General features: G+C 27.8%; 1 protein-coding gene across 2 annotated transcripts; it reads right to left on the bottom strand.

Annotated features, from left to right (window-relative positions):
- Positions 1–15819: 15819 nt before the first annotated feature.
- On the bottom strand, positions 15820–24128 carry LOC112782433 (pentatricopeptide repeat-containing protein At5g39350). Of its 2 annotated transcripts, XM_025824808.3 has the most exons (4): positions 23339–24128; positions 22960–23017; positions 20024–20102; positions 15820–19531 (listed from the first exon to the last, which is right to left on the bottom strand). In XM_025824808.3, the coding sequence occupies exon 4, from the start codon at positions 19349–19351 to the stop codon at positions 17330–17332; it is 2022 nt and encodes a 673-aa protein (XP_025680593.1). In that variant the 5' UTR covers positions 19352–19531; positions 20024–20102; positions 22960–23017; positions 23339–24128; the 3' UTR covers positions 15820–17329. The 2 variants fall into 2 exon arrangements, with proteins under 2 accessions (XP_025680593.1, XP_025680592.1); XM_025824807.3 differs by lacking the exon at positions 22960–23017.
- Positions 24129–24374: the final 246 nt, after the last annotated feature.

The raw sequence follows: 24374 nt of genomic DNA, 5'->3' as shown, positions 1-24374 counted from the left end.
TAAAGGTATTTAGATCTGATCTACTATATATTTATTATTGGAATAAAGTTTAATGCATAAAATAGATCTTTAGGATTACTTTCTTTTCTTCCGCTGGGTGTTATGAACACATGGTAATCCTTCACATAGCTCTCAACATCACATGTCAGGAGGTTATTTATCATTCGACTATCTTCCAACAATATCTCAAGACCAAAATATGTATAGGATAGCTATTGGTACGAACTCTCAATGATATTTGATATCAATAAAAAATAGTACTAAACGTAAAAGAAAAATTTTATTAACTACAATAATATAAAATTTTAATTATTGATATTTTAAATTGATTAAATTTTAGCTCTATTACGCATTGTGTTAATTAATTAATCATGTGAGATAATGAGATTAGACAGTTGTGCTTATTTGATTTAAATAAAATTTTACAATCTTTTGACGAAACTCTAAAAACTATCTTCTTATATTTTTAACAGCTGAATTAGATAGTTTTTTGTTAGCTAAAATAATAATTATAGGAGAATTAAATTTTTAGAGGAATAAGTTAAAAAATGAATAACCTTAATCACATTGACCTTTTTAACACATACATTTTAAAAAAATATACATTTAATAAAGTTATTATGGTTGTGTATAATGGGAAAAAAGATTTTGACTTTGTTTATAACTACGGATATGACAACATTTGTTTGAAGCTTAATTTCAGTTAAAATTCACTCAAAAGGTAAAATGCACTAAATTTTAATTCAAGTGACATTGTATATTAGCTCCTTTGTAATAAAATAATAGAGTACACTTAATGTTTAAAATACTACCAAATGTTATTTAGGATTTCATATTTAAGATGTAATTTGATTATCCTCAATGTTATTAGTGAGAACCAAATTCATAATTTGAAAAAAAAATTTCTTGATTAGTAGATACTGTGACGAAATACTTTATTAATGTCAGAGTAATATCTTAATTTTTTTTACAAATAACAAGATTTGTCTTTTGAAGAAGAAGTGGTTGAACTAAGACAAATCAACTTCGATTTTTAAATAATTAATATCACTTTTGTTTCTATAATAATAAAAGATTTCCGTTTTGACTGGTAACAATAATTATTATTTTATATAAGAAAAATTTAAGACTTTAGACACAAATTCTTTCTATCATTTCGCAAGAGTTAAGACAAAATATTATGTATTCATCTTATCTTCAGCGGTTTTAATAGGTGTTTAAACTAATAAAAAAATATAAAATTATTTTTAGGTATAAATTCAATTATTTTAACTCAAAAATAGACAAAAATATATTGATAAATTTTAACAGATAATATTTGTCATATTATTTTGATTCTAAAAATGAATATAATACTAAAATATAAAATAATTCTAGATAAATTTTAACAATAACAATTCTTCGTAATAGTTTCTTTTGCTATGATAATAAAAAAAGTAATTTAAGAGTAAATTTTATTTCATATTATATTATACTTGTTTAAATTAATTTTTAACATAAGCGTAAAAAGGATTGAATTTTTATTCATGAATCATCAGAAATTGTTTACAAATTCAATCAATAATAATATTATTTAAAGAGAAATCTTTAAAAGATGAAATTTTAATTAATGTAAATATTTTAATTTAATCATATATTATATATTACTATAATAATGATATTAGATGTATACTAAAATTATTAAAGTTAATTATTATTATAAAATATATATTAGAATATAAATACACATTAAAAATAAAATAAATAATACATATTTATACACAAATATATTGATGATTAATTTTGATAGTTAATTTTAATATAAAATAGTATTTTTGTACTATTAATGAGTAATTATTATATTTTAAAAATAAATAAAATTATTATTCATTAAATTTTATTATTTTCAATTTGAAAATAATTAAATTTTAAATTTAATTAACTTTAAAAATTTTCTATAATAAAAGTTATTATACCTATTTTTATTTAAAAAATTCAAAAAATAATATTTTATATGTTTTTGTACGTTATCTCATACAGAGCTCGTGTACATACATATACTAATTAAGCAATAAACTTTGGGAAAAATATAATATTACTACCAACCAAAGTTTTAGGAGGGGCCCTATGTAACGTGGTCCGCTACATGTCGTGTTTGCACGCCTCTATTATATTCACACTTCACACTACCTTAATACGAGAAAACCCAAAAGCTTTTTATTGTATGGTTCCTTTGAAATTTAATATTCTAATGTTAATTGATGGTGATCTGCATTGTTTCTGTATAATTTCCAGAATTTTGTTTGTTTTCTCTCTAATTAATATTATTATTCATCATGAAGGGAAAATGTGAAGTTAGGCTCGATGTCGATTCTGAAGTGGAGAAGTTAGTGTTAGTTGCTACTAATGTATATTGTGTCACATTATTTTAGATGCACTATCACTGTCTATGTTCTAATGTTGGGGGTATGTGTGTTTATAGTTGAAAATTGGAGAAAATATAGACGTGAAGTGTTAGTTTCTGATCTAGCTAGTGCATGTTTGTTGCTATGGTGGATGATCTTTCACGTCAATGTGGTGTTGTTATTACTTCAACACTTCACCATGATTTTTTTTTATTTTTATTTTTTCGATTTTTTACAGTATTTCGCAACTCAACTCGTTTGCCTAAGACTAATGTTCGGAACTTAATTTAAAAATTTGTCATTGATCAATTGATTGCTGTATATATAAGATGGAATTTGAACTCTCACCACTTAATTAAACAAACTAATAAACTAACTATTAGACCAATTCAAGTTGATGTACTCTGCCATGATTTCTAATTTCATGTTTTGGTTACAATTTGTGTCTCCAAAAGATTAGAGCGCCAGTCAAATCCATAACGGGTTTCGTTAGTAACGGAGATAATAGATAAGATCAAGAAAAGAATAATAGGAAAATTAGGATGGGATATCCCTCCATCTTGAAGCTTGTTATAACTTAAGAGTAAAGAGCACTTCACAGCTCATATGGTAAATGTTGTGAATTTTCATAAGTCAACCAGTTATATGTTGATTAAATATGATCATTGTATGTTTGAGAGTAGTATTCAATAAAATTATCTTTTTCAATCAGTTTTTTATTTGTTTTTTTTTTTTAGTTGTTATTTATTTTCTTTTCAGTAAATAAAAAGTTATGTGCTTGTCTTTATGGCTTATTAAAGTTAGAATTATTTTTAAAAACTATTTTATTTTAATTTACAAACAATAACGGTTATAACTTTAAAAACAAAAACTTATCTTCCAAAAATAGTCCGTTTTAATAATCTATTTTTAAGCAAACGTTTCATTAAACTAAGTCTAAGAAGAATGGCTAAAATTAAATATATAGTTAGTTACTCGAATCACCGACCATGTACAATTATTAATAAAAGATAAGTGTATTTAATAACTAGGATTAATCACCATTTTGGTTCTAAAATATAGGTTGACATTTTTTTTGTTTTTAATTTTTTTTTGTATATAAAATTATTTTTAAAGTTTAAAATTAAATTTTAAAATTATTTTTTATATTTAAATATTAAAATTTTAAATTAAATTACTTATAACAAAAAAATTATAAAAAAAAATAAGAAAAAGAAAATATTTTTACTCATGCGAAAAAAAAGAAAAGAAGAAAAAAGAGAAAGGGAAGAAGAAGAAAAAGTTGTCTATGATCTACCATTTTAAAATCAAGTTAAACTTTAAGGACAATTTTGCATGTAAAAAAGGATTAGAGACGAAAAAAATTCCGGCCTATACTTTAGAAGTCAAAATCGTACTTAACCCTAATAATTAATTAAAGAGTAATTACGCAAATCAGTCTCCAAAAATTAAAAAAAAATGGACATTTTAGTTTCCAAAAAAATTAATACACAAAAACATCATCAAGGTTTTACTCCGACAGACAAATTAGTCCCCAGTCTATTTTCCGACGGAATAATTACCTAAATCAGTTCCCAAAGATTTTAAAAGCGCAAATTTTAGTCTAAAAAAAATTAATATACAAATCAATCTCCAACATTTTTTTTATCAGACATAACAGTCCCTCGTTCATTTTTCGACGTAACTCACTAACGGAGAATGCAAATATGGCACACTTTTTTTGTTAATGTAATTTTTGCACACCTTATAAAAAGAAAAATAATATGTATGTGCTACATTGATGTGTATGTTAAGTTTGTCTAATTATGAAGTAAAAGTTCAATTAACTTTTTGATTCAATTAATAATTCAGTAATCAAGTTGACATTCAAGTAAAAATAGAAAAATAACTTTAATTATATTTAATTCCTAGCTATCAAATCATGCTAAGTTATATTAAATACAAAAATATCAAATAGAATTAGAGAATACTCAACATAACAAAATAAAATATACAAATAATAAGACATAAAACTAAACAAACCACAATAATATATTTTTAATTTAAGAAAATATAAGATTTATTAATTTTTTTTGGTTGGATTTGGAATTGTGTATGTAGTGAGGATGATTCAATAATTTTTTTTTTAAAAATATCATATTAAAAATTAAATATGTTTTAACTTAACCTTAAAGTTAATTTGATTATAATATCTACTAATATTCTTTTTCTAATAAATATTTGAAGAATTTAGTGAGTCATCCTGAAAAATAGACTGGAGACTGTTATGTCTGACAGAAAAAAAATTTTAAAAATATTTTTGTATATTAATTTTTCTTGGAGACTAAAATGTTTACTTTTAAAATCTTTTGGGACTGATTTGAGTAATTACTCAGTTGAAAAATAAATTGGAGACAGATTTATCTGTCAGAATAAAACATTGTGGATGTTTTTATATATTAATTTTTCTTAAAGACTAAAATATCCACTTTTAAAATTCTTGGAGACTGATTTAGGTAATTACTCTTAATTAAATTAAGAGAAGATTCAACTCCCCTGAGAAATACTAAAATAACTCTCTCCTCTTCTCTATTTATTGTAAACTGTACACTCGTCTCTCTTGTAACTTTTAAAAAATCTCATCTTTAGTCCATTTTAAATTTTTTGTGTTATAATATTAATATTACCCATTTTTCAAAAAAAAAAAATTATTTTTTACAAAAATACTCTTTAATAAAAATGTTATTATTTTGTGATTAAATTTTGGTTACCCAAAATATCTTTTAACAAATTATTTTTTTATTGATTAAATTATATTTTTTTCAAAATATTTTTTAAAAAACTTTTTAATGATTAAATCATTTTTTTTAAGATATTCTTTAATAATTTTTTAATTATTAAGAAACTTGCTTTGTAAAGACGTGAAAGAATGAGATGTTAATTTTTTAAATTTAAAATTTATCTATTTCAACTTATTTTTAAATTTTGATAAAGTTGTTAATAATTTTCAATAGTTTTATGAAATAAATTATTTATTAATATTAACTATTATACATATTAATAGTGGTAAGATTTTTTAATTTAATGTTAAAATAATAAACATTAATATCAAAAAATTAATAGTAAAATACAAAAATAATTGTTAACCAAAATTTTGGTAAAATTATAATTTAATAATTAAAAAATTATTGAAGGGTAATTTAGAAAAAAAATAATTTAATCATTAAAAAATTTTTTAAAGAATTTTTGGTAAAAATAAAATTTAATCAGTAGAAAATAATTTTTTAAAGGATACTTTGGTAAAAAAAATTAATCACAAAAAAAATTGTTGTTCAAGGGTATTTTTATAAAAAATAATTTATTTTTTTTGAAAAATTAGTAAAGTTAATATTAGTTAACACAAAAAATTTAAAATGAATTAAAGAGGAAGTTTTTTAGAAGTTACAAGAGAGAAAAATATACCTTTAATAAAAAGGAGTAAAGAGTTATTTTAACATTTCTTAAAAAAAGGAGTGAATTTTTTTTTTTTAAATTAACCTATGATTGTGTGGTGATAAAGTTGAAAAAAAATTATATATACACAAAAGATTAAATCAGTCATTATTTATTTATATATAAATATATATAATTTAAATTATTTTTATATTAATAATTAATCTTAATATAAATTAATATGACTAGTTAAAAATATAGAGAATAGCTTGGTGTACCCGTTACATAATACATTCTATTTAGACAAATTTGCATGTACAAACAACCTTTGAGTTGATTAACAAATAAACAACTAACCCTAATCCAAAGTGAAAAAAATAATAATAAATAAAATGAATTTCTTATACGTGAAAGAGATAAAGCGAGTTCAAGCTAAGCGAGAGTGGAATGTAGATAAACCCTAACCACACGTCCAATTTTAGTACCTATACAAATTAGAAGTTATTATTATTATACACAAACTAAATAAGATTGTGAGTTATAACTCAAATGACATAGTCTTTTCATCTTTATCTAAAAATCTGGGGTTCGAGTTTTTTGAAAAAAAAAAAAATTAGATAAGATTGGGAGGCCACTCAGATAAATACGCCTAAAACGTCTTTTTTTAAAGATGTCTTTATGTTGTGTTTTAATTGGTTTTGGTATAATTTATTCGGTGTTCCTCATCACATATTATTAAATTCCTCAAAAGATTTTCTTTCCAAAAATAATAAAAAATATTTAATTTGGACTAAAACAAAAAAGATAATAGATTAACTATTAGATTTTTTTTTAAAAGATTATTTACATAAAAAAATATATCACATTCATCTATATATATATATATATATATAAAAGCTCTTAAAAAATTTTATAAATAAAAAAATAATTAATTTTTATTCGTATAATATATAAAATAATTACTATATTATTATTATATTATAGATTAAAATTTACTAATTTAAATTTTGTTTTTATTTTTAATATAAGCATTAAAAATAAATAATTTTTTTATAACAAGATATATTGTAATAAAATATATATAATATTAATTAGTTTTTAAAAAATTCTGAAAAGCTGGTTTTTTCTAATAAAGTGTTATTAAAAAATTAACATTATAAAAACTAATTTCAACCAATATGATATAATATGATATAATAGGTTATTAAATATATTTAATACAAAATACATTGAATATAAATTTTTATTGAGTTTAAATTTTAAATAATTTTTAATTAAATTTCGAATATTTTTATTTTAAAGAGTTAGAATATTTTAACATCATTTTTTCGTATCTTTTTAATTGAGTCTTTGATTTTTTAAATTATAAACCTTATTTATAATTAAGAGTAATGTTTTAACACCACCAATTAGTCACACATATAAAAATACAAGAACAATTCTATTGTCATAATTATAATCTAACTTTATAAGCAATACAATACAATGAAACTATATATAAGTAATATAACTAAATTTTATCTACATCTATAGTCACATTTCATAAATAATATAATTAAATTATATTTATGTTTATAATTAAAATATGAATAAAAATATAAAAAATTATCAGGATGGTTAATTTTTTTCATTCATAATTTTTTATTATTTTTGTTGTGAAAAATTTAATTATTTTAATAATTAATTATTTTTTAAAAAAAGATAATTGAATAACACAAAAAAGTCTTATTAAGAGTAATTTATTTATATATGATTAAAAAATAATTGAATAATTATATACGGTAAAAAATTAATATTATTAAAAAATAAAAATAAAATTTATTTTAAAATTAAAAATAAAGTTTATTTAAAAATAAAATTAAAAATCATGGTTTTTTTTCTTTTTTCCAAAATTTATCTACGAGTAATTCTATAAATATTTTATGATGAATAAAAATATTAAACTCATACTAAAATTTATTCTAATAAAATTTATTTTTATTCTACTAAACGTTAAATAAATTATTGAAAAGAATTTTGTTTCCTCCATTAGAGAAGAATGATAAACTTCCATACTTCTATTATGTTATGGCAATAATTTGGCCTGTTATTTTTTAATGTACATAATAATAATAATAATAATAATAATAATAATAATAATAATAATAATAATAATAATAATAATAAAACAAGTATATCACAGTAAAAAAGAAAGCACGTCACCAAATAATTTATCATCCGAATTATATATGAATCAAATTGATAATATGAGAGCTAACACTACAAAAATCGACAACAAAGTTAGAGACTTACAAAACCTTTCTTAAGATCATAGAAAAAAAATGTTTATATTTGTGTGATATACAAAGCAATTATCATATTATTATTATTATTATTATTATTATTATTATTATTATTATTATTATTATATTATTATTATTATATATATATATATATATATATATATATATATATATATATATATATATATGAGCAAAAAAAGTCCAATTGTATGTTTTAAAGTAAAATTTTTTTTAATATTTGATTAAATGTTCTTGTATTTAGTACTTTTTTTTGCACTTTCTCTTAGTTAAAAATATAATCATTATAATTTTTTAGTTATTATTGCTAGGGGTGTTTACAGATGGGATATGGCTGAAATTTCGATCCAATCCGCACTAAACTCATTAGATCAAATTCGATATTCGCACTTTTTATGTTTGGATCAGATATCAAATATATCCATAAAATAAAAAATATAAAAAAATTTTATTTTTATAAAAAAAAGTCAATAATTTTTTTTGTTTACTTTTTTAAACATATTTACTTCTATCTGATTAGAGTGTGGATCCGATTCGATCCAATCCGATCATCTTACAGATCAGATCATATTCTCAAATTACAGATTAGATACGGATAAATACTGTGGATTTATATGGATATGATCTAATCTATGAACACCCCTAACTATTACTATAGGTTCATTGTTGGATTTATATGGATATGATCTAATCTATGAACACCCCTAACTATTACTATAGGTTCATTGTTGCAAAAGAATGTTTCTTTTATTATAAACTATTATTAGATTTTAATTACCATTAAAACAACTGAATGGTCAACTTAATTACCATTATTATATCCATAGTTGTAAAAACCGAACTGGATCGGTTGGTTCGACCAAAAAACTAGTGAACCGGACTAGAACTGGATTATAGTCCAGTTCAATTTACTCTTTGGACCGTTTAAGGAATAAAATCGGTGCAAACTGGTAAGAACCGGTGCAAACTGGTCTGAAAAAATTTTTAAAATGTCTCCACAAGGTCTCGAACCAAGAACCTTGGAGCAAAAGTAACCTCTACTTGCCACTTAGCCATTGCACTTCTAAGTACTATATTTGACAAATACTAATTATATAGTATACATAAATATCTAATTTAATTTAATTTTTGTTTTTTCTATTTTTAAAATTAATTATATTTTAATTATATACCATTATTAATATAAATATAAATTTCACTAAAAATTTATTAATTTACTTGATCTATTTTATTGCTAGTATTGTGATTAAGGTTATTTGTTTTGATATTAGTGTTAAAATCTACTGATATTATAGTTAGATGATAGGCTTTGTGAATTAATTATTTTTTTATTGTGTCAAAATAAAATACTATTGTAGTATTAAAATTTTATGGTTTTTTTTATATTAGTTATTTTTAGAAGTTGAGACTTGATTCTTCATAAAATGTTAGTGAAGATATGCATTTCAAATTTTAATTTTAAGTTTTTAACTATTTTATATTTTATATTTACGTGAGACTAGTTTTATCGGTTCAGCCACTGATTTATCAGTTGAACCAATAAACCAGTAAACCAGTAGCTTGATCGGTTCGATCACTGGTTCAGTTCTAACAATTATATTTCAATCTAATTTCAAAAATTTCGATTTACTCAATTTAATAGTTATGACTCACAATTGGTTCCTAATCAAGTAACAACAAATTATGTCTCCCAATTGGTTCCTAATCAGTTCTAACAATTATGTCTCCCAACTTAATAGTTATGACTCACATTGGTTCCTATTCTTATTTTTGTCACTGTCTCACAAAATCGTTAACGACATGCTGAAATGGACTAACGACTGCTACATTATACATTCTAGCGACTATTTGATGTGACAATTGAAATTTTTTTACCTTATTTTTTATTTTCAACTAAACACTTAAAACCCTAATATGAGTCACGGATACCTAAGTTAAAAAATCAAACTAAGTAAATTGAAACTTTAAAAATCAGATTAAAGCTCGAATATAACTTCAAAACAGAACTTTAACTTATGTAGTGATTAATTTAAATGAAAATCAAATAAATCAAAATTCAATATAATTTTTATCAATGTTTTTAAATTCGAAATTTCTATACCAAAATTAACTAGGATTTTTCTTTAAATTAAAAATTTAATGAAATAGTGACTTTAATTATCTTAACCAATGTCCTAATTAATTGCTTTTATGTCTTAAAAAAACCGTATATGTGAAAAAATAATTAATTTGTCTACTTTAATAAATAGTTATTTTACTAAAATGAGAAACTATTTTTTAAAAATTTTTAAGAACTAATTAATATTATATATATTTTGTTACACTACATTTAATTATAAAAATTTTATTTATTTCTAATACTTATATTAAAAATAAAAAAAATTAAATTAGTGAATCTTAATCTATAATATAATAATAATATAGTAATTATTTTATATATTGTACGAATATAAATTAATTATTTTTTTTATTTATAAAAATTTTTAAACGCTTGAGCTTGTTTTATATATATATATATATATATATATATTTTGATGAATGTGATATATTTTTTTATGTAAATAATCTTTTAAAAAAAAATCTAACAGTTAATCTATTACCTTTTTTGTTTTAGTCCAAATTAAATGTTTTTTATTGTTTTTGAAAAGAAAATCTTTTGAAGAATTTAATAATATGTGATGAAGAACACCGAATAAATTATACCAAAACCAATTAAAACACAACATAAAGACATCTTTAAAAAAAGACGTTTTAAGCGTGTTTATCTAACTGGCCTGCTTATCCAATGCCAAGACACAAACACTAAAAGTGCGTTTGATTTAATTTTTATTTTTAGTGACCAAACTCACCCTAAAATTTAAGCAACGGAAATGTCGGAGATATATAGATGTACAATTACGAAGGTTCATGCTCCATATTCCATATATAATATCAAATACGATAAGCAAATAATTAAATTGGACCAACATTCTATAATTGTAAATCATATTGCATTTGTAATTGATGAGAAAGGTTATAGCCGCCCACAGCCATGGATCCGATGAGTTAATAATTATGCCTCCTTTTGCTTCAAAAAATTATATATTAAAAATTTTATATAATTAATTTTTGTTAATATAAATTAAGACATTTTTAATAATTTTTAATAAAAAATATTATATATACATAAAAAAATTAATTACAAAATAAAAAATATATAATTTAATTTATTTTTTATATATATTTTATATTTTAATATCTGTTTTATACTAGAATGATTGTATAAAATAAATGAATGCGTTTATGTCTCAAACAGAAAAAGAGGCACATAGCCATGTGAGGTGTGTGCTTCGATCCCAAATATTCCTATTTGCATTCCCATCATTAAATCATTGATGATAAACAAAACAAATAGCAGTGGCCCATAGAGGAAGCGACACGTAGACGAGGATGTATTAACAGACAAATTAGGATCTTGTCGTTAACAATAATCATGTCATGCACGTTCTCATCACCCAACAATCTTGCTACATTCTTTATAGTTTATCCCTTTGGAGGGTGGCGACGACGTAACTCTCTTATCACCATTAACACCTCCTTTATTTATTTATTTATTTATTCTTTTAATTTGGACGTACACAACAAGCATGGAATTATTTATTTGTTAAGGAGTTTTTTTTTTCTTTGATCACATTATTAGTTTCTTATGATTATCTTGTCCCCCTTATTGGATAGATTATAGCAAAATACCTCAAACACACGAAGCAAGTATATCTATATATCATACTATTTAATATAAATTGTTTAGATATATTAGTTTTTTTTTTTTTAAAATACTCTATGCACACAAAAATTAGTCAGTAAATTTATCGTTATATATTTGTAAATAAATATATATATTGTTTAATTTGATTTTAATATATATTTTATATTTTAATAATATATATTTTATACAGATAATTTATTCGGTGACTAATTTTTTGTATATATATATATATGTAGTATAGTTTATAATTTTTAATGAACCTAAAACGTAAAAAAGATATTTTAAAATAGATAGAGTATGATATTTTATTAATCTATTTTTCTGATTAAAATATGAATTAAATATTAGAAATTTTGTGTTAATTAAGCTTTCCTTCATTGATAGATGGCTCTTATCTTTTATTAATCTGGCATTTGAGTTTGATATTTTTGTATGTCTATCAGGTGATTATATATATATATATATATATATATATATATATATATATTGGATTTTCGATGTTACAGTAACAATGTATTATTATATTAGACTTTAAAAGTTGATAGTTAATTAATCTGTATTATTGTACAATTGTGACATAAGTATTTAATGGTCAAAATCTACTTAAAGATATATGAGGATAAAAAGACCACACACTTATTTATTAAGACCTAGCTAGCTAGTATAAATTGATGGAGTTTAAAAGAAATTATTATAATTGCAACTCATATCATTCAAACACCAATAAATTAAATATCAAATTACTGGACTAATCAAATGTTAATTCTATATATAAACTCTTTTTTTCCTGAGTTTTTTGTTTTTATAAAAAAAATAAAATTATGTATCATCTTAGCGAAGTATTTATAGAATAACGCGAGATGTATAGCTGCGTGTGACTCTAAGTTAATAAAAAAAAATTGAGGATAGAAAACAAATTACATTCTATACAATAATTTCATGTTTTACAATGAAGCATATATGGTGAATAAAAAATGCTACCAACACATCAAGAATCAACCACTAAATCACTGATGACAATATATATATATATATATATATATATATATATATATATATATATATATATATATATATATATATATATATATATATATATATATATTAATATATATTTCATATTTTAAGATATATTTTATATAAAATAATATCACATAACTAATAAAATTCATTATTTTGGACCAATACTTAGTCGACAAATATATTATTATATGTGATATCTAACAAATATGATATTAGTTAAATACTAAATTATAATTCTAAATGTAAATCATATACCCTAAATTATAGTAGTATAAAAATAAAATATTAACTTAAAATATAGACTAACATTAATAAAAAGTATTTATTTATGAAGTATGAATATTTCGTTGAGTTATTCTGTCTGCATGTCATCGGACACATTTTGAATACGATATTCATTTGAGATATGTGTTTGGTGTTCAATCGTGTCTTGATAAAAAAAATAAAAGAAATTCTTTTTTGGACACATTTGGACACACTTAAATACCATCATGTGTCAGCTGTCTAGACTTATTTTTAATATGTATTCTTAAAATGAGTTTAGAAATAGTATATATTATTATATATTAAAATAAAAAATATTTAAATATTTTATATAATTAAAAAATAATAAAAATAATTAAAAAAATTAATTTATATTTTAATTTCAATAAAATATTAAAATATCATTAATTTTTTTAAAAAAATATTTTATATTTTATATATATACCGTGTTCTTGTGTCTTATAAAAATTTAAAATTTGTGTATTTACGTGTTTCATATTATGTCGTGTCTTATATTCATATCAATATCAGTACATTATATGTATTTATCCTCTAACATTTTTTTTTAATATAAATGACTGATTTAATAATAAATTTTTTATCCACAGAAAACATCGATAATGATGAATTTAAGAATGTTGGTGGTGAAAAATTATATGAAGATTGAAGTCATGGACTTAATTAATTAAGTACTTAACGTAAGACTCACGAGCGATAATTCCGCTAAGTAATGGCAGCAACTCGTGCACTCTGCACTCACTCAATCATCTCTTTATTATTTCTTTTTCGTTTTGTAATTATGCCACTCCTTTTCGGTGCTAAGATTCTAATTGCTTCCTTAACTAGTAGAAGAGTACCTTCTTTTAGGGTCTTAATATACACTCCTAATTTCATTTTACTCATCATTATTTTATTTTCTCTTGATGAAAATTTAGTTGAACACCCTTAGTATTTAGTATTTAGTTGAACAAAGCTGTTGATAAATAAAGATGAAGGATTTGTGAATCTTATTGTAGGAAAGAAAAGAAAAATAATATTGATTCTCTATTTTTCTTATTATTTTTCAAATTATTTAAGATCATAAAATATATCTAACTAGTTTTTATATATTGCTAGAACAACTTAATGTCATAAGAGCGGTTTTTAAAACGAGTAGTGATTATCAACAAAACTTTCTTACTTTTTAACTCTATATTTGATATATGATTCATCATTCTATTTTTTTTTTAATGCCAATAAAAAAATAAAAGCTAAATTGATATACATGTGTTATGAGTTTATGACAAGAAACATGATCCCTAACCCTTTAAAATATATATGAGAAAAACACTTCTTACACATATGTTTATTTGGCCTGAAGAAAACCTGAGATAATGGTGTATTAAATTGGACAATTTAGGCCTTTACGTAGTATTGGATATGATATAGTGACCGACCTCTCACATGGGATTGAGTCAATGACTTTATCCAAATGATGTCTCTATACATTTCCTTGTCTTTTCTTCCTCTTTGCTTCATTGCCATCTCTTAATAATAAAATACTACCTTCAATACATTGTCAGAAAATAAACATTTATTATTCGTTTTCACTTTTGTCATCACGTAATTTTAAACTCTTAGCTATTTTTTGTTTTACAGAATCTCCTAACCCAATAAATTAAAAATTAATTCGTTATAAATTTATATTTTATTTAAAAATTTGTTATTAATCAATGACTTACTGTATCTACAAAGTAAAATTAAAATTTCTGAAACTTATTTAATTAGATTAGTGAGTTAATAACTTAAGTTTTTTTTTTTTTTTTGTGGTAGAATCGTAAGTTATTCTTTATTGATCTTGTGTTAAACTCTTACATGGAAGTGTTTTTTTTTTTTCAACAAATGTTAGCTAAAAAGTTTTTCTTTTTTTTTTTTTGGGTCTTGGCTAAAAAGTATAAATAAACTAGAAAGCAAAAATATATGGGCTTTTATCTCAAAAAGCACACGTGTTATAATAAGAAAGGCCCATATGTTTTTAATCATATGAGCTTAGTTGTAAAAGTTTATTCACATGTTGGTACTGGAAAAGGCGTATCCTATTTAATCTCTCTAGAGGTATTGTCCAAAAAATCTCTCTTTAGAAGTGGCACGTAATAGATCTTGTCAAGAGAATTAGACGGAGAATGAATATTTTCTATAATATACATTTATAGTAATTAGGTCTTAATTAAAAGTTAAAACCCAATGTCTAATAATATATGAAGACATCCAAAATTCAAAGTACGTCATCGGTTAATCACTCCATTTACTTACAGAAATATAAAGACTTAAATATTCAAGTTATTTTGATAAAAAAATATCGACAATTAATAGAAAATGTCAAGCATCAGAATTGTTATTCATTAATGCATACAAATATATAATTCCAATCATGTATGTCTTAATAATAATAATTATTATTATTAATAATTATTATTATTAATAAGCCATGCTTGACTGTGAGTTATATTTTTGTATGCATTAATGAGAAATGATTCTTTAAACTGTGTTGCCAATTCGAATTCAGTTGTACAAGTAACGTTCCGCACCTTGGATCCAAATGTTAATCGCACAACGGCACAAGTAAAATTTAAACATTAATAATATATAGTAAAAAAAATAAAGAACTAAAAAAAAGGTATGGCAAGCAGTAAAGTTAACTAGAAGACAACACGTGAACCATTCCAATGTATTCTTACATTCACATTTATCACTATTCACATTATACATATTTAGTTTAATCAATAAAAATGATAGATTAATGGACATGTTAATAGCTACTAATGCACTAGTCCAAATAATGTCTATTGTGTATGTGGAAATAGCATTTATTTTTTTATAAGAAATGGGGCTAAAGCCCAAGAAAACTACACAAACAACTCTAGAAAGAGAAGTATCAATGGCGTCTGCCATGAAATATGAAGAAATAACAGAAGGTGAACTAAAGAAAAAGTGGCATCCTAACTGCAGATTATGACCTTGTGCCGCCAGTCGATCAGCACAAGCATTTGCTTCCCTGAATTCATGATGAATTTCCCAAGCGGTAAACCTGTGACATCTGGAATTAATCGCAAGTACCCAAATTAGTACTGAAACATGCCAAAAACTTACCATCATGATCCCTTATGATACCACCGCAAGCCATCAGTTCCTTCTTTTGTGACTGAGCCATCAGTATTTAATTTGAAGAATGGCGAGGCAAAGGGCATCCATCTAATTTGTTTCTCAAAAAAGGAACCAACTCTACTCCTGGATCGAGAAAGCTCGGATTGTGCAAAATGGTAGTGTTTAGCTAGATGTAAAGCTGTCCAACAAATGGAATCTCCTTGCATAGAGTGGTCAGCCTCAAAGATGAACTTGTTCTGCCGAAACTAGAGGGTATTCATTGTGCAAACAAAGATCAGGGGCCAAGGAACACCTTGGTGGTGGGATTGAGCCGATAGATTTTCCAGGAGCCAAGAGTAGAGAGGCTTACTGAAAAAAGTATCCATATTCAATGAATTATCTATGCTCTACCATGTCTCGTGCACAACTTTACAATCTTGGAGGACATGGAGCACAGATTCAGGATAAAGACCACAAATACAGCAAAGATCATCCGGTGCCATTCTTCTTCGAAAACGAATGTAATTACAATCTTACATAGTTAAGCTAATGATAATAGTCTAGCTGCATCTCCCATATTCAATTCCGAACCCAGAGTGTCACACCTTTTGCATAGTATATACTATATAGCTCTTTATGACAAGGAAAACGTGGTATTACCAGATCTTGCTTTGTGAGAAGCGAATAAAAGTTTCAACAATTCATCATGATAGCGGGAGACAAAGGGGAGCCTTCGAGCAACAGTTGAGTTGTCTCTGTGTGACCTCAAGGTGACAGTTTCAAGCCGTTAAAACAATCACTGATATAATTATCAGGTTATAATGAGTACATTACACACTTTCGGTGGGGATGCTTGTGTACTGAATTGCCCATCATGACAACGGGAGTACTTGTAGCAGGTCAAAGGGACACACCTTTAACATGAAGATCACCCATATAATATGGATAGAATTCCCCCCCTGATTCATACTGTTGGCACTTCACAATTCTAGAAAGGACATGACCTCAGCCCTTTTATAGGGTCTTCAGAAGCTATAGCAGTAATACTCATGTTTTGATAGAATTTTCAAGTATGTTAGTCACAAATTTCTGACCTCAACTAAACTGTGTGCTGGTAGTTTTCTTAATCCCACCTCATTAACCATATCTCTTACCTGCTCTGCATCTCTCCACCTTCCCACTGCAGCATAAAGTTTGGCCAACAATACATAATTTCCAGTGTTTTCAGGCTCGAGCTCGAAAGCCCACCTTGCAGCTACCTCTCCCAGTTCAACATTCTCATGAACCACACAAGCACCAAGTAGTGCACCCCAAGCAGCGTGGTTAGGTGTTATAGGCATTGTTCTAATAAGGCTATATGCATCATTGAGTCGACCAGCACGACCAAGAAGATCAATTATGCAAGTATAATGATCAACATTGGGAATAGCATGATGTTGTTTAAGCATAAACTTGAACAAAGACAAACCCTCATCAACCAAACCTGCATGGCTGCAAGCATGCAGAACAGAGGTGAAAGTAACTTGATTCGGTTTCACTCCAGACTGTACCATTTGATTGAAAAGTGAAACAGCCATTTCACCATGCCCGTGTTTTCCATATGCAGAAATTATTCCACTCCAAATGATAATATCCTTTTCTGTCATAGGAATTATATTAAAAACCTGGTGAGCATATCCTAAACTACCACACTTGGAGTATATATCGACTAGAATACTTGCTACTTCAAGTCTGGAAAGAAATCCCAACTTTATAAGGTAACAATGCATGTTCATTGCCTGTTGTAGGTCGGCAAGAATAGCATATGCAGGAAGCATACTATTAAAGGTTACGTTGTCAGGTTGTACGTCATTCGCTAACATTTGTTTAAAAAGTTCTATTGCTTCTCTTGCAAGGCCATTGTGTATGAACCCAGATAGAACCGCATTCCACACGGGTGTTCTCTTTTTAGAGGTTTTCATGAACAGTTTATAGCTGAGATTGCCACAGGCGCATTTCGCATACATGTCAATCAAGGATGTTTCCACATGAACCTCTGAATCAAGCCAATGCCTTATTGCCCATGCGTGTAAGCACTTGCCATGTTTCAAAGAAGCCAAACTGCCACAGGCTGATAGTAGAGAAGTAATAGTTACTGAATTTGGTTTCACTCCTTCGCACTGCATCATCGGACAAAGCACCAAAGCACTTCTTGCATCGCCACTAATCATGTATCCATTTATCAAAGTTGTCCATGCCACCACATCCTTCTCCTTGATCCCATTCACTAATTTCCATGCCTCTTTCATATGACCACACTTAAAATACATGTCCAGCAATGCATTCCTGACTGTCATATTTTCCAAGAAACCCTTTTCCTTAACTAACAAATGAACCTCTTTCCCAAGCTTCACATTTTTCAAAAGCCCACAAGCTGGCAGTACTGAAACCACACTTGCACAATCAGGCTCTACACCCACATCCATCATTCTATTATACATCCTCAATGCTAACTCAGCACAATTATTCCGAAAGTACCCGTTAATCATTGTATTCCAAGACACCACAGTTCGTTGCTGCATCAAGTCAAAAACCAGCTGGGCTGCCTCTTTCTCCCCAGCATTCATATACATCGCCAGCAAAGAGTTCTGGACAAATGTGTCCGAATCAAACCCGACCCTCAATGTCCGACCATGAACTCCAACACCCATATCAAACAAGGACAAATCACTACAACCCTTGATGACTATTGGGTATGTGAAATTGTCAGGCGCAACATGGTCCGAATCAAGCATTTCGGCAAACAAGTTAAGAGCATTGCGGGGTCTTCCGATTTGAACATACATCCTCATCATGGTGTTCCAGGAGAACAAGCTCCGTCGGGGCAAATTATCAAACAGGTGGGATGCATAGGAAGCATGGCTGCATTGGGCGTAGCTTGTGGAAAGCATTGAGCAAAAATCAGAAGAGGAGAGAAGGCCAAGGGTGAGGATGAAGGCATGAAGCTTTTTGGTCTCAGAAAGTAAGTGAGATGCTGAATATCTTCGCAATAGCGATTCACACTTCGCTACAAGGCTCCCAAAGCTCTTGTCTTTATTTGAAACCTTAATTGCCCTATTCATTTGTTCTATTTCAAAACGCCTACAGAAAGGTAGAAAAGCCTTGCCTTTGGTATTTCTGAATGAAATGAAGATAGGTGCGACGAATCTTGGTCATTTTGGCACTGTGGCAAATACCAGCAACAATGCAACCTTGGATGGAAATGGTGGCCGTGGATGGGAATTTCTTGTTAATGTAAGTTCCTAGAGACGTGCAGAAAAACCATACTTGTCAGAGCCATAGCAGAAACTCACATCTAGGATGAAAATGGCTTAAGTAAATCAAACAAACACAAGGGAACTACAAGTGGACTAACCCCTATGATTTTTAATGACAATTGAAATCTCTATGTACAATTTTAGCATGAATTGCATCATGATCAGAGAACATAGGAAGAGACCATCTTAATGAATATTAATTTATAATGGTTACAAAGACGAGCATAAATAAGCAAGACCATGCTACAGTGATGATTCACATACTCCACAGCTAAACTTAAAGGATAATCTATTATGTATTAATGCTATGCCTAATAATGACACTGTAATATCCAGAGCCACTTCCATTGCGGCATTCAAACACCACGTCATGTATAAACAAGGGATTCAATAGCAAGATAAAAAAGTATTAAAGCTCAAAAGTTTAATGAAGATAATAGTTAATAGTTAACGTAAACAAAGGGGGGAAGGTGAAACCTTGAATAGCATCTCTAGGAGTCTTAAATCCCAAACTGATAGCTTTACAGGCCTCTGTCCCACCCACAATTTCTTCGAACTGCATCATAGAGATTCCAAGATGCTCATTAGTCATTAGTCAGTACATTACGAAGACAAAGTTTTCAATCCAAAATAAATAACCAACACATTATGGAGATAGCGCTGAAAAGGGGGTGGCTCGACCTTGCGTGGTGCAAGTAGCAGCAAGAAAGAGATGCACGAATTTTAATAACAAAATAGCAAATATTCATGCAATAAGAGTAAGTTACATTCATCAGCTATAGATTCCTCCTTCATTTATCTCGAAGTTAATTATAAACCATAAGATGATTCATGCATTTCATTTCATGGAAAGGGAAAATTCTTCAATTTCTCACACAATTTTTAATGGTCTTTGTGTTTTTTGTTTTGGGTAAATATTATGAATTGCATCCTTTTAGAAAATTTAACATAATCTTTATACCATCTTTTACTTTATAGCCATTATTATTCCTTTCACTTCTCAATAACGTATCAATATAAAACAAATTGATAGAAACATGTTTGGTTTAGTTTACAAGAGGAAAAGTAAGTAGTCTAATTGCTGGTCTTTAGTTGTTTTAGCTCCTACTTCCTAGTTGCTGTGAATTAGCTATCTGCTTGTTTCCTTTGAGCTGCACTAGCAAGCATAAGGGCAATAGTTCTTAGTCCTAGCTGCTGCCTATAAATACTAGATGATTAGTTAGTTTTAGTTTTGTGAATTTTCTGTTAAAACTGTTAGAACTGAAGAGGAAGAACACCCTCCATAGTTGGTAGTTCCAACCGTGTATTTGAATAAGGGAATCGTGATTTGCAATCCCTGGTTCATCAATAAAGCCTGCCGTTTCTGCTGCTCCCTGAACCTATCACAAATACATACCAACAAAATATAATACATCTTGGTAATGGTATTTTGGGTATACAATTATATCAGCAGTCAGATTTGTCCTCGGAGAAAATAAATCTCTATGAATTCAGTTAGGCTGCGTTTTTGTTTTTGGAGACAGGACAGAACATAGACACTGAGACAGAGACAATAGAACAGAGACACTAAAAATTATCTTTTATGTATTGTGTTTGGATATGATGGACAAGACACTAACGTAATGTCCAGTATTATGTTTGGATACACATGAACAAGACTAAAATATTAGGTAAAATGACTAAAATGGACATACCTCCCCTCCCTCCCTGTATCTCTTATCCTTGCCCTCCCTAACCCTTCGCTAAACTCTTCTCACTCTCTCAGGTAGGACCACTCTTCAACGCATTGCATTCCGTTTTACCATACCTCTCTTGATTGCAAGAATGTTGCCATTGTTCCCATTCTCATGAATCATGTTAAAGTACGCTCTTCTTCAAACCCCAAATTCTGTTTCCCACTCTGCTCTCCGTCTTTGCTTCCCTTCAAATTCATCCCTACACTCTCACTTTCAGCCCCCATCACTTGATGAAGCTGTTGATTCCTTCACTCGCTTGCTCTTTATGCGTCGCCCTCCATCCATCATTCAATTCACCAAGATTTTGGGATCTCTTGCCAAGACCAACCATTGCCCCACTGCCATTTCCCTTTTTCAGCAATTGCAATCCAGGGTAATCGCTCCCAACTTATTTACTTTGAATATCTTAATCAATTGTTGCTGCGGAATGGTTTGGATCACTCTTGCTGTCTCTGGTTTTGCAAAGATTTTCAAGAGTGATTTTCAGCCTTATACCGTAACATTGACAACAATCATCAAAGGTTTATGTGGTAACGCTGAAAAAGCACTGCACTTTCATGACAAAGTGCTGGCTCATGGATTTCATTATTAGTTTTATGAGCACTTCCATGTTGGAACACTATATTTTTTGTTTTGTCAATACAAGAAGAAATTTGTTATTGAAAAATAGACAGTGTTGTGAATCATCTTTGTTATTGATTATTGTTTCTGGTCATAATATTTGAGCTATATCTAGAATGGCTATGTATGTGTATGTGGATGAGCTTCATCATGAATGAATTTGGGTAATGTTTCCTATATTGTCTTTGCTGCAAGAAATGCTACTATCCCATTGGTCATATTTTACTGAAGAAAGAATAAAGACAGGGTTGATTGTTTACTCAAAATCAAACTCATGTAAATATGCATCGTTAGTTAAACCCTTAAAACTGGGTAATTAAGGAGCTAATGCTTAGCAGTATTCATAATAGTTAGAGTTGGTTGGGAGTTACGGGATTCTACTATTTTGTGCAGTTCTTGTTAGCTTGTTGCCCCCACTATAAAGAAAATATCCTCTATATATTCTTCTAATTATCATATCACCAAATCATTAATTCTTTCATTGATTCAGCTTCTGCAAATTCCAGTTTTTTTCTGTCATTCAAAGCCAAACTGAGCAAAGTTTCATGTAGGTGCAATATTAAATTTTGATCAAAATTTACTACCTGGATACTATTATTAGTACTTGACTATATGAATTGAGCTTATCATGAAATTTATGTGAGTTTGGTTTTACTCACGTGGTGGTTTCATTAAATTCTGCTAGCTGTATTTCATGGGTGACTTGGTGTGGATGTAACTACTCACTCTTTGGCCAGTTTCATTTATTATGCAGGTCTAGTTCCAGAGTTTCAATTGTTACTTTCGAATACTAAGTGTCTGTTTTCACTTTCTCATTAACAATTTAAGTGTATTTAAATATATTTAATTATGTATTGATATGTCAACAGAATTAACTTTTCAACACTCATCTCATCAATGGTCATTCAAAAAACTGGGTATTGATCATATATATCTTCTGACTATGTAACCAACTATCTGGAAACATACACAGGCTAAGTTCTTGTAATGTCAGGGGTGTGGTAAAAGATTAAGATGATTATAATTTGTAAATAAGACAGAAGCATAAGTTGTTACCCAAGTGAACTTGAATCTCTCCAAGAATCCAAATTCCATTTATCTTTGAATCCCTTTCCTAATTTCATAGAGTTCATTAAAAACAAATGGACCAGTTCATAATTAATATTACATGATATTGGTTAGCATAAACATACTAATATTAGAACAAATCAAGAATACCAACTGTGCAGTTGCTAGCATAAAAGTATATAATCAAGGCTCAAGCATTAACATATTTTTAAAAATCAGAACAATTTAAAATTAATAAATCAGGATTGGGACAAATAAAAAATATCTTCTTTTTTAAAATAAGTTATTTTAGTTAACATTTGTTCAGATTTTCAATTAAAGTAAAAAAAAAAAAAAATTAAAATCAAGAGTGGTTATGCTGGTATACCTGCAGGTGCTATTTCAGACGGCGGCGGCAACATGAGGAAGAGCCGAAGAGGTGAACACAGACAGGTCAGCAACGTGAGGAACGTGGAGAATGGTGAGAGGCGAGTTGGCGGCTGATGATGAAGTGTAATAGAGGAAGAAAGGGAAGGCGGCGGCTCTGGCGCCTGGTTGTCGCCGGTGATGGCGAGCTGCCAGGGGGGTAGAGGAACTGAGGCTCTGACTGTGCGGCAGGCACGCAGAGGTGCTGATGTTGCTGGATTCTTCATTTGTTTCGGACTTTCTTTGGAGTTTTCTTGTTGCGGGTTGGGCCTGGCAGACCGACCCGATCCGAAAGAAACCCGGGTGCAACACAAAATTCAAAACAGAAATTGCTTCCCCATCTCCCTCTCCTTTGCGATTCCTGCTGCTGCGTTTCCAGAAGGACAAGACGACGATGACCGCCTGAGGAGCACTACTTCTACCAGAGAACCACCGTGCCAGGTCGACGTGGAGCTAACGCCGGCAGGCTACCTAAAACACTCCCTATCATCGGTTAAGCCATCGGACCGCAGAGGATCTCTCCTTCCAGCGAGGTTCCTGTTTGGTTCCGACTAGGTTCCGCAAGCGCTCCGAGTGCTACGTCGTGTGTGCCGCCGGCGAGTTTGTTTGAGATGATTCTTGGTACTGTGATACCACCGGCGCAACGCAGCGTTGTTGCGCAATCTTCTCTCCCGGGAGCTTCCTCACGGCCGAATCGACTCTCAGTTTGGACTAGCTATTTGTGGATTGGATGTGCGTTAAATCAAAGTTTCGGAAACGGAACCGGTTAATTACTAATTTATTAGTTGGAAAAACTACCAAAAGTACCATGAAGTTTACAAACGTTGACAAAAGAACTCATAAACTAAGAAAATTAACGCTATAACCATGAAAGATGGGTTCCGTATCACAAAAGTATCAAAATTTTAATTTTTTGTTGATTTTTTAATAAAATTCCTAAACTACCCTACACTCAACCTCAATTCACTTTTTCAACCTTTCATAACTCAATTTGCACC

The sequence above is a fragment of the Arachis hypogaea genome, chromosome 20, assembly GCF_003086295.3.
Source record: "Arachis hypogaea cultivar Tifrunner chromosome 20, arahy.Tifrunner.gnm2.J5K5, whole genome shotgun sequence".
Classification (NCBI taxonomy): domain Eukaryota; kingdom Viridiplantae; phylum Streptophyta; class Magnoliopsida; order Fabales; family Fabaceae; genus Arachis; species Arachis hypogaea.
This window is presented reverse-complemented; position numbering and strand designations above follow the sequence as displayed.

Bases quoted from the DNA above. Each gene is read 5' to 3' on its own strand.
- LOC112782433 (XM_025824808.3), bottom strand. From the start codon at position 19,351: ATGAATAGGGCAATTAAGGTTTCAAATAAAGACAAGAGCTTTGGGAGC.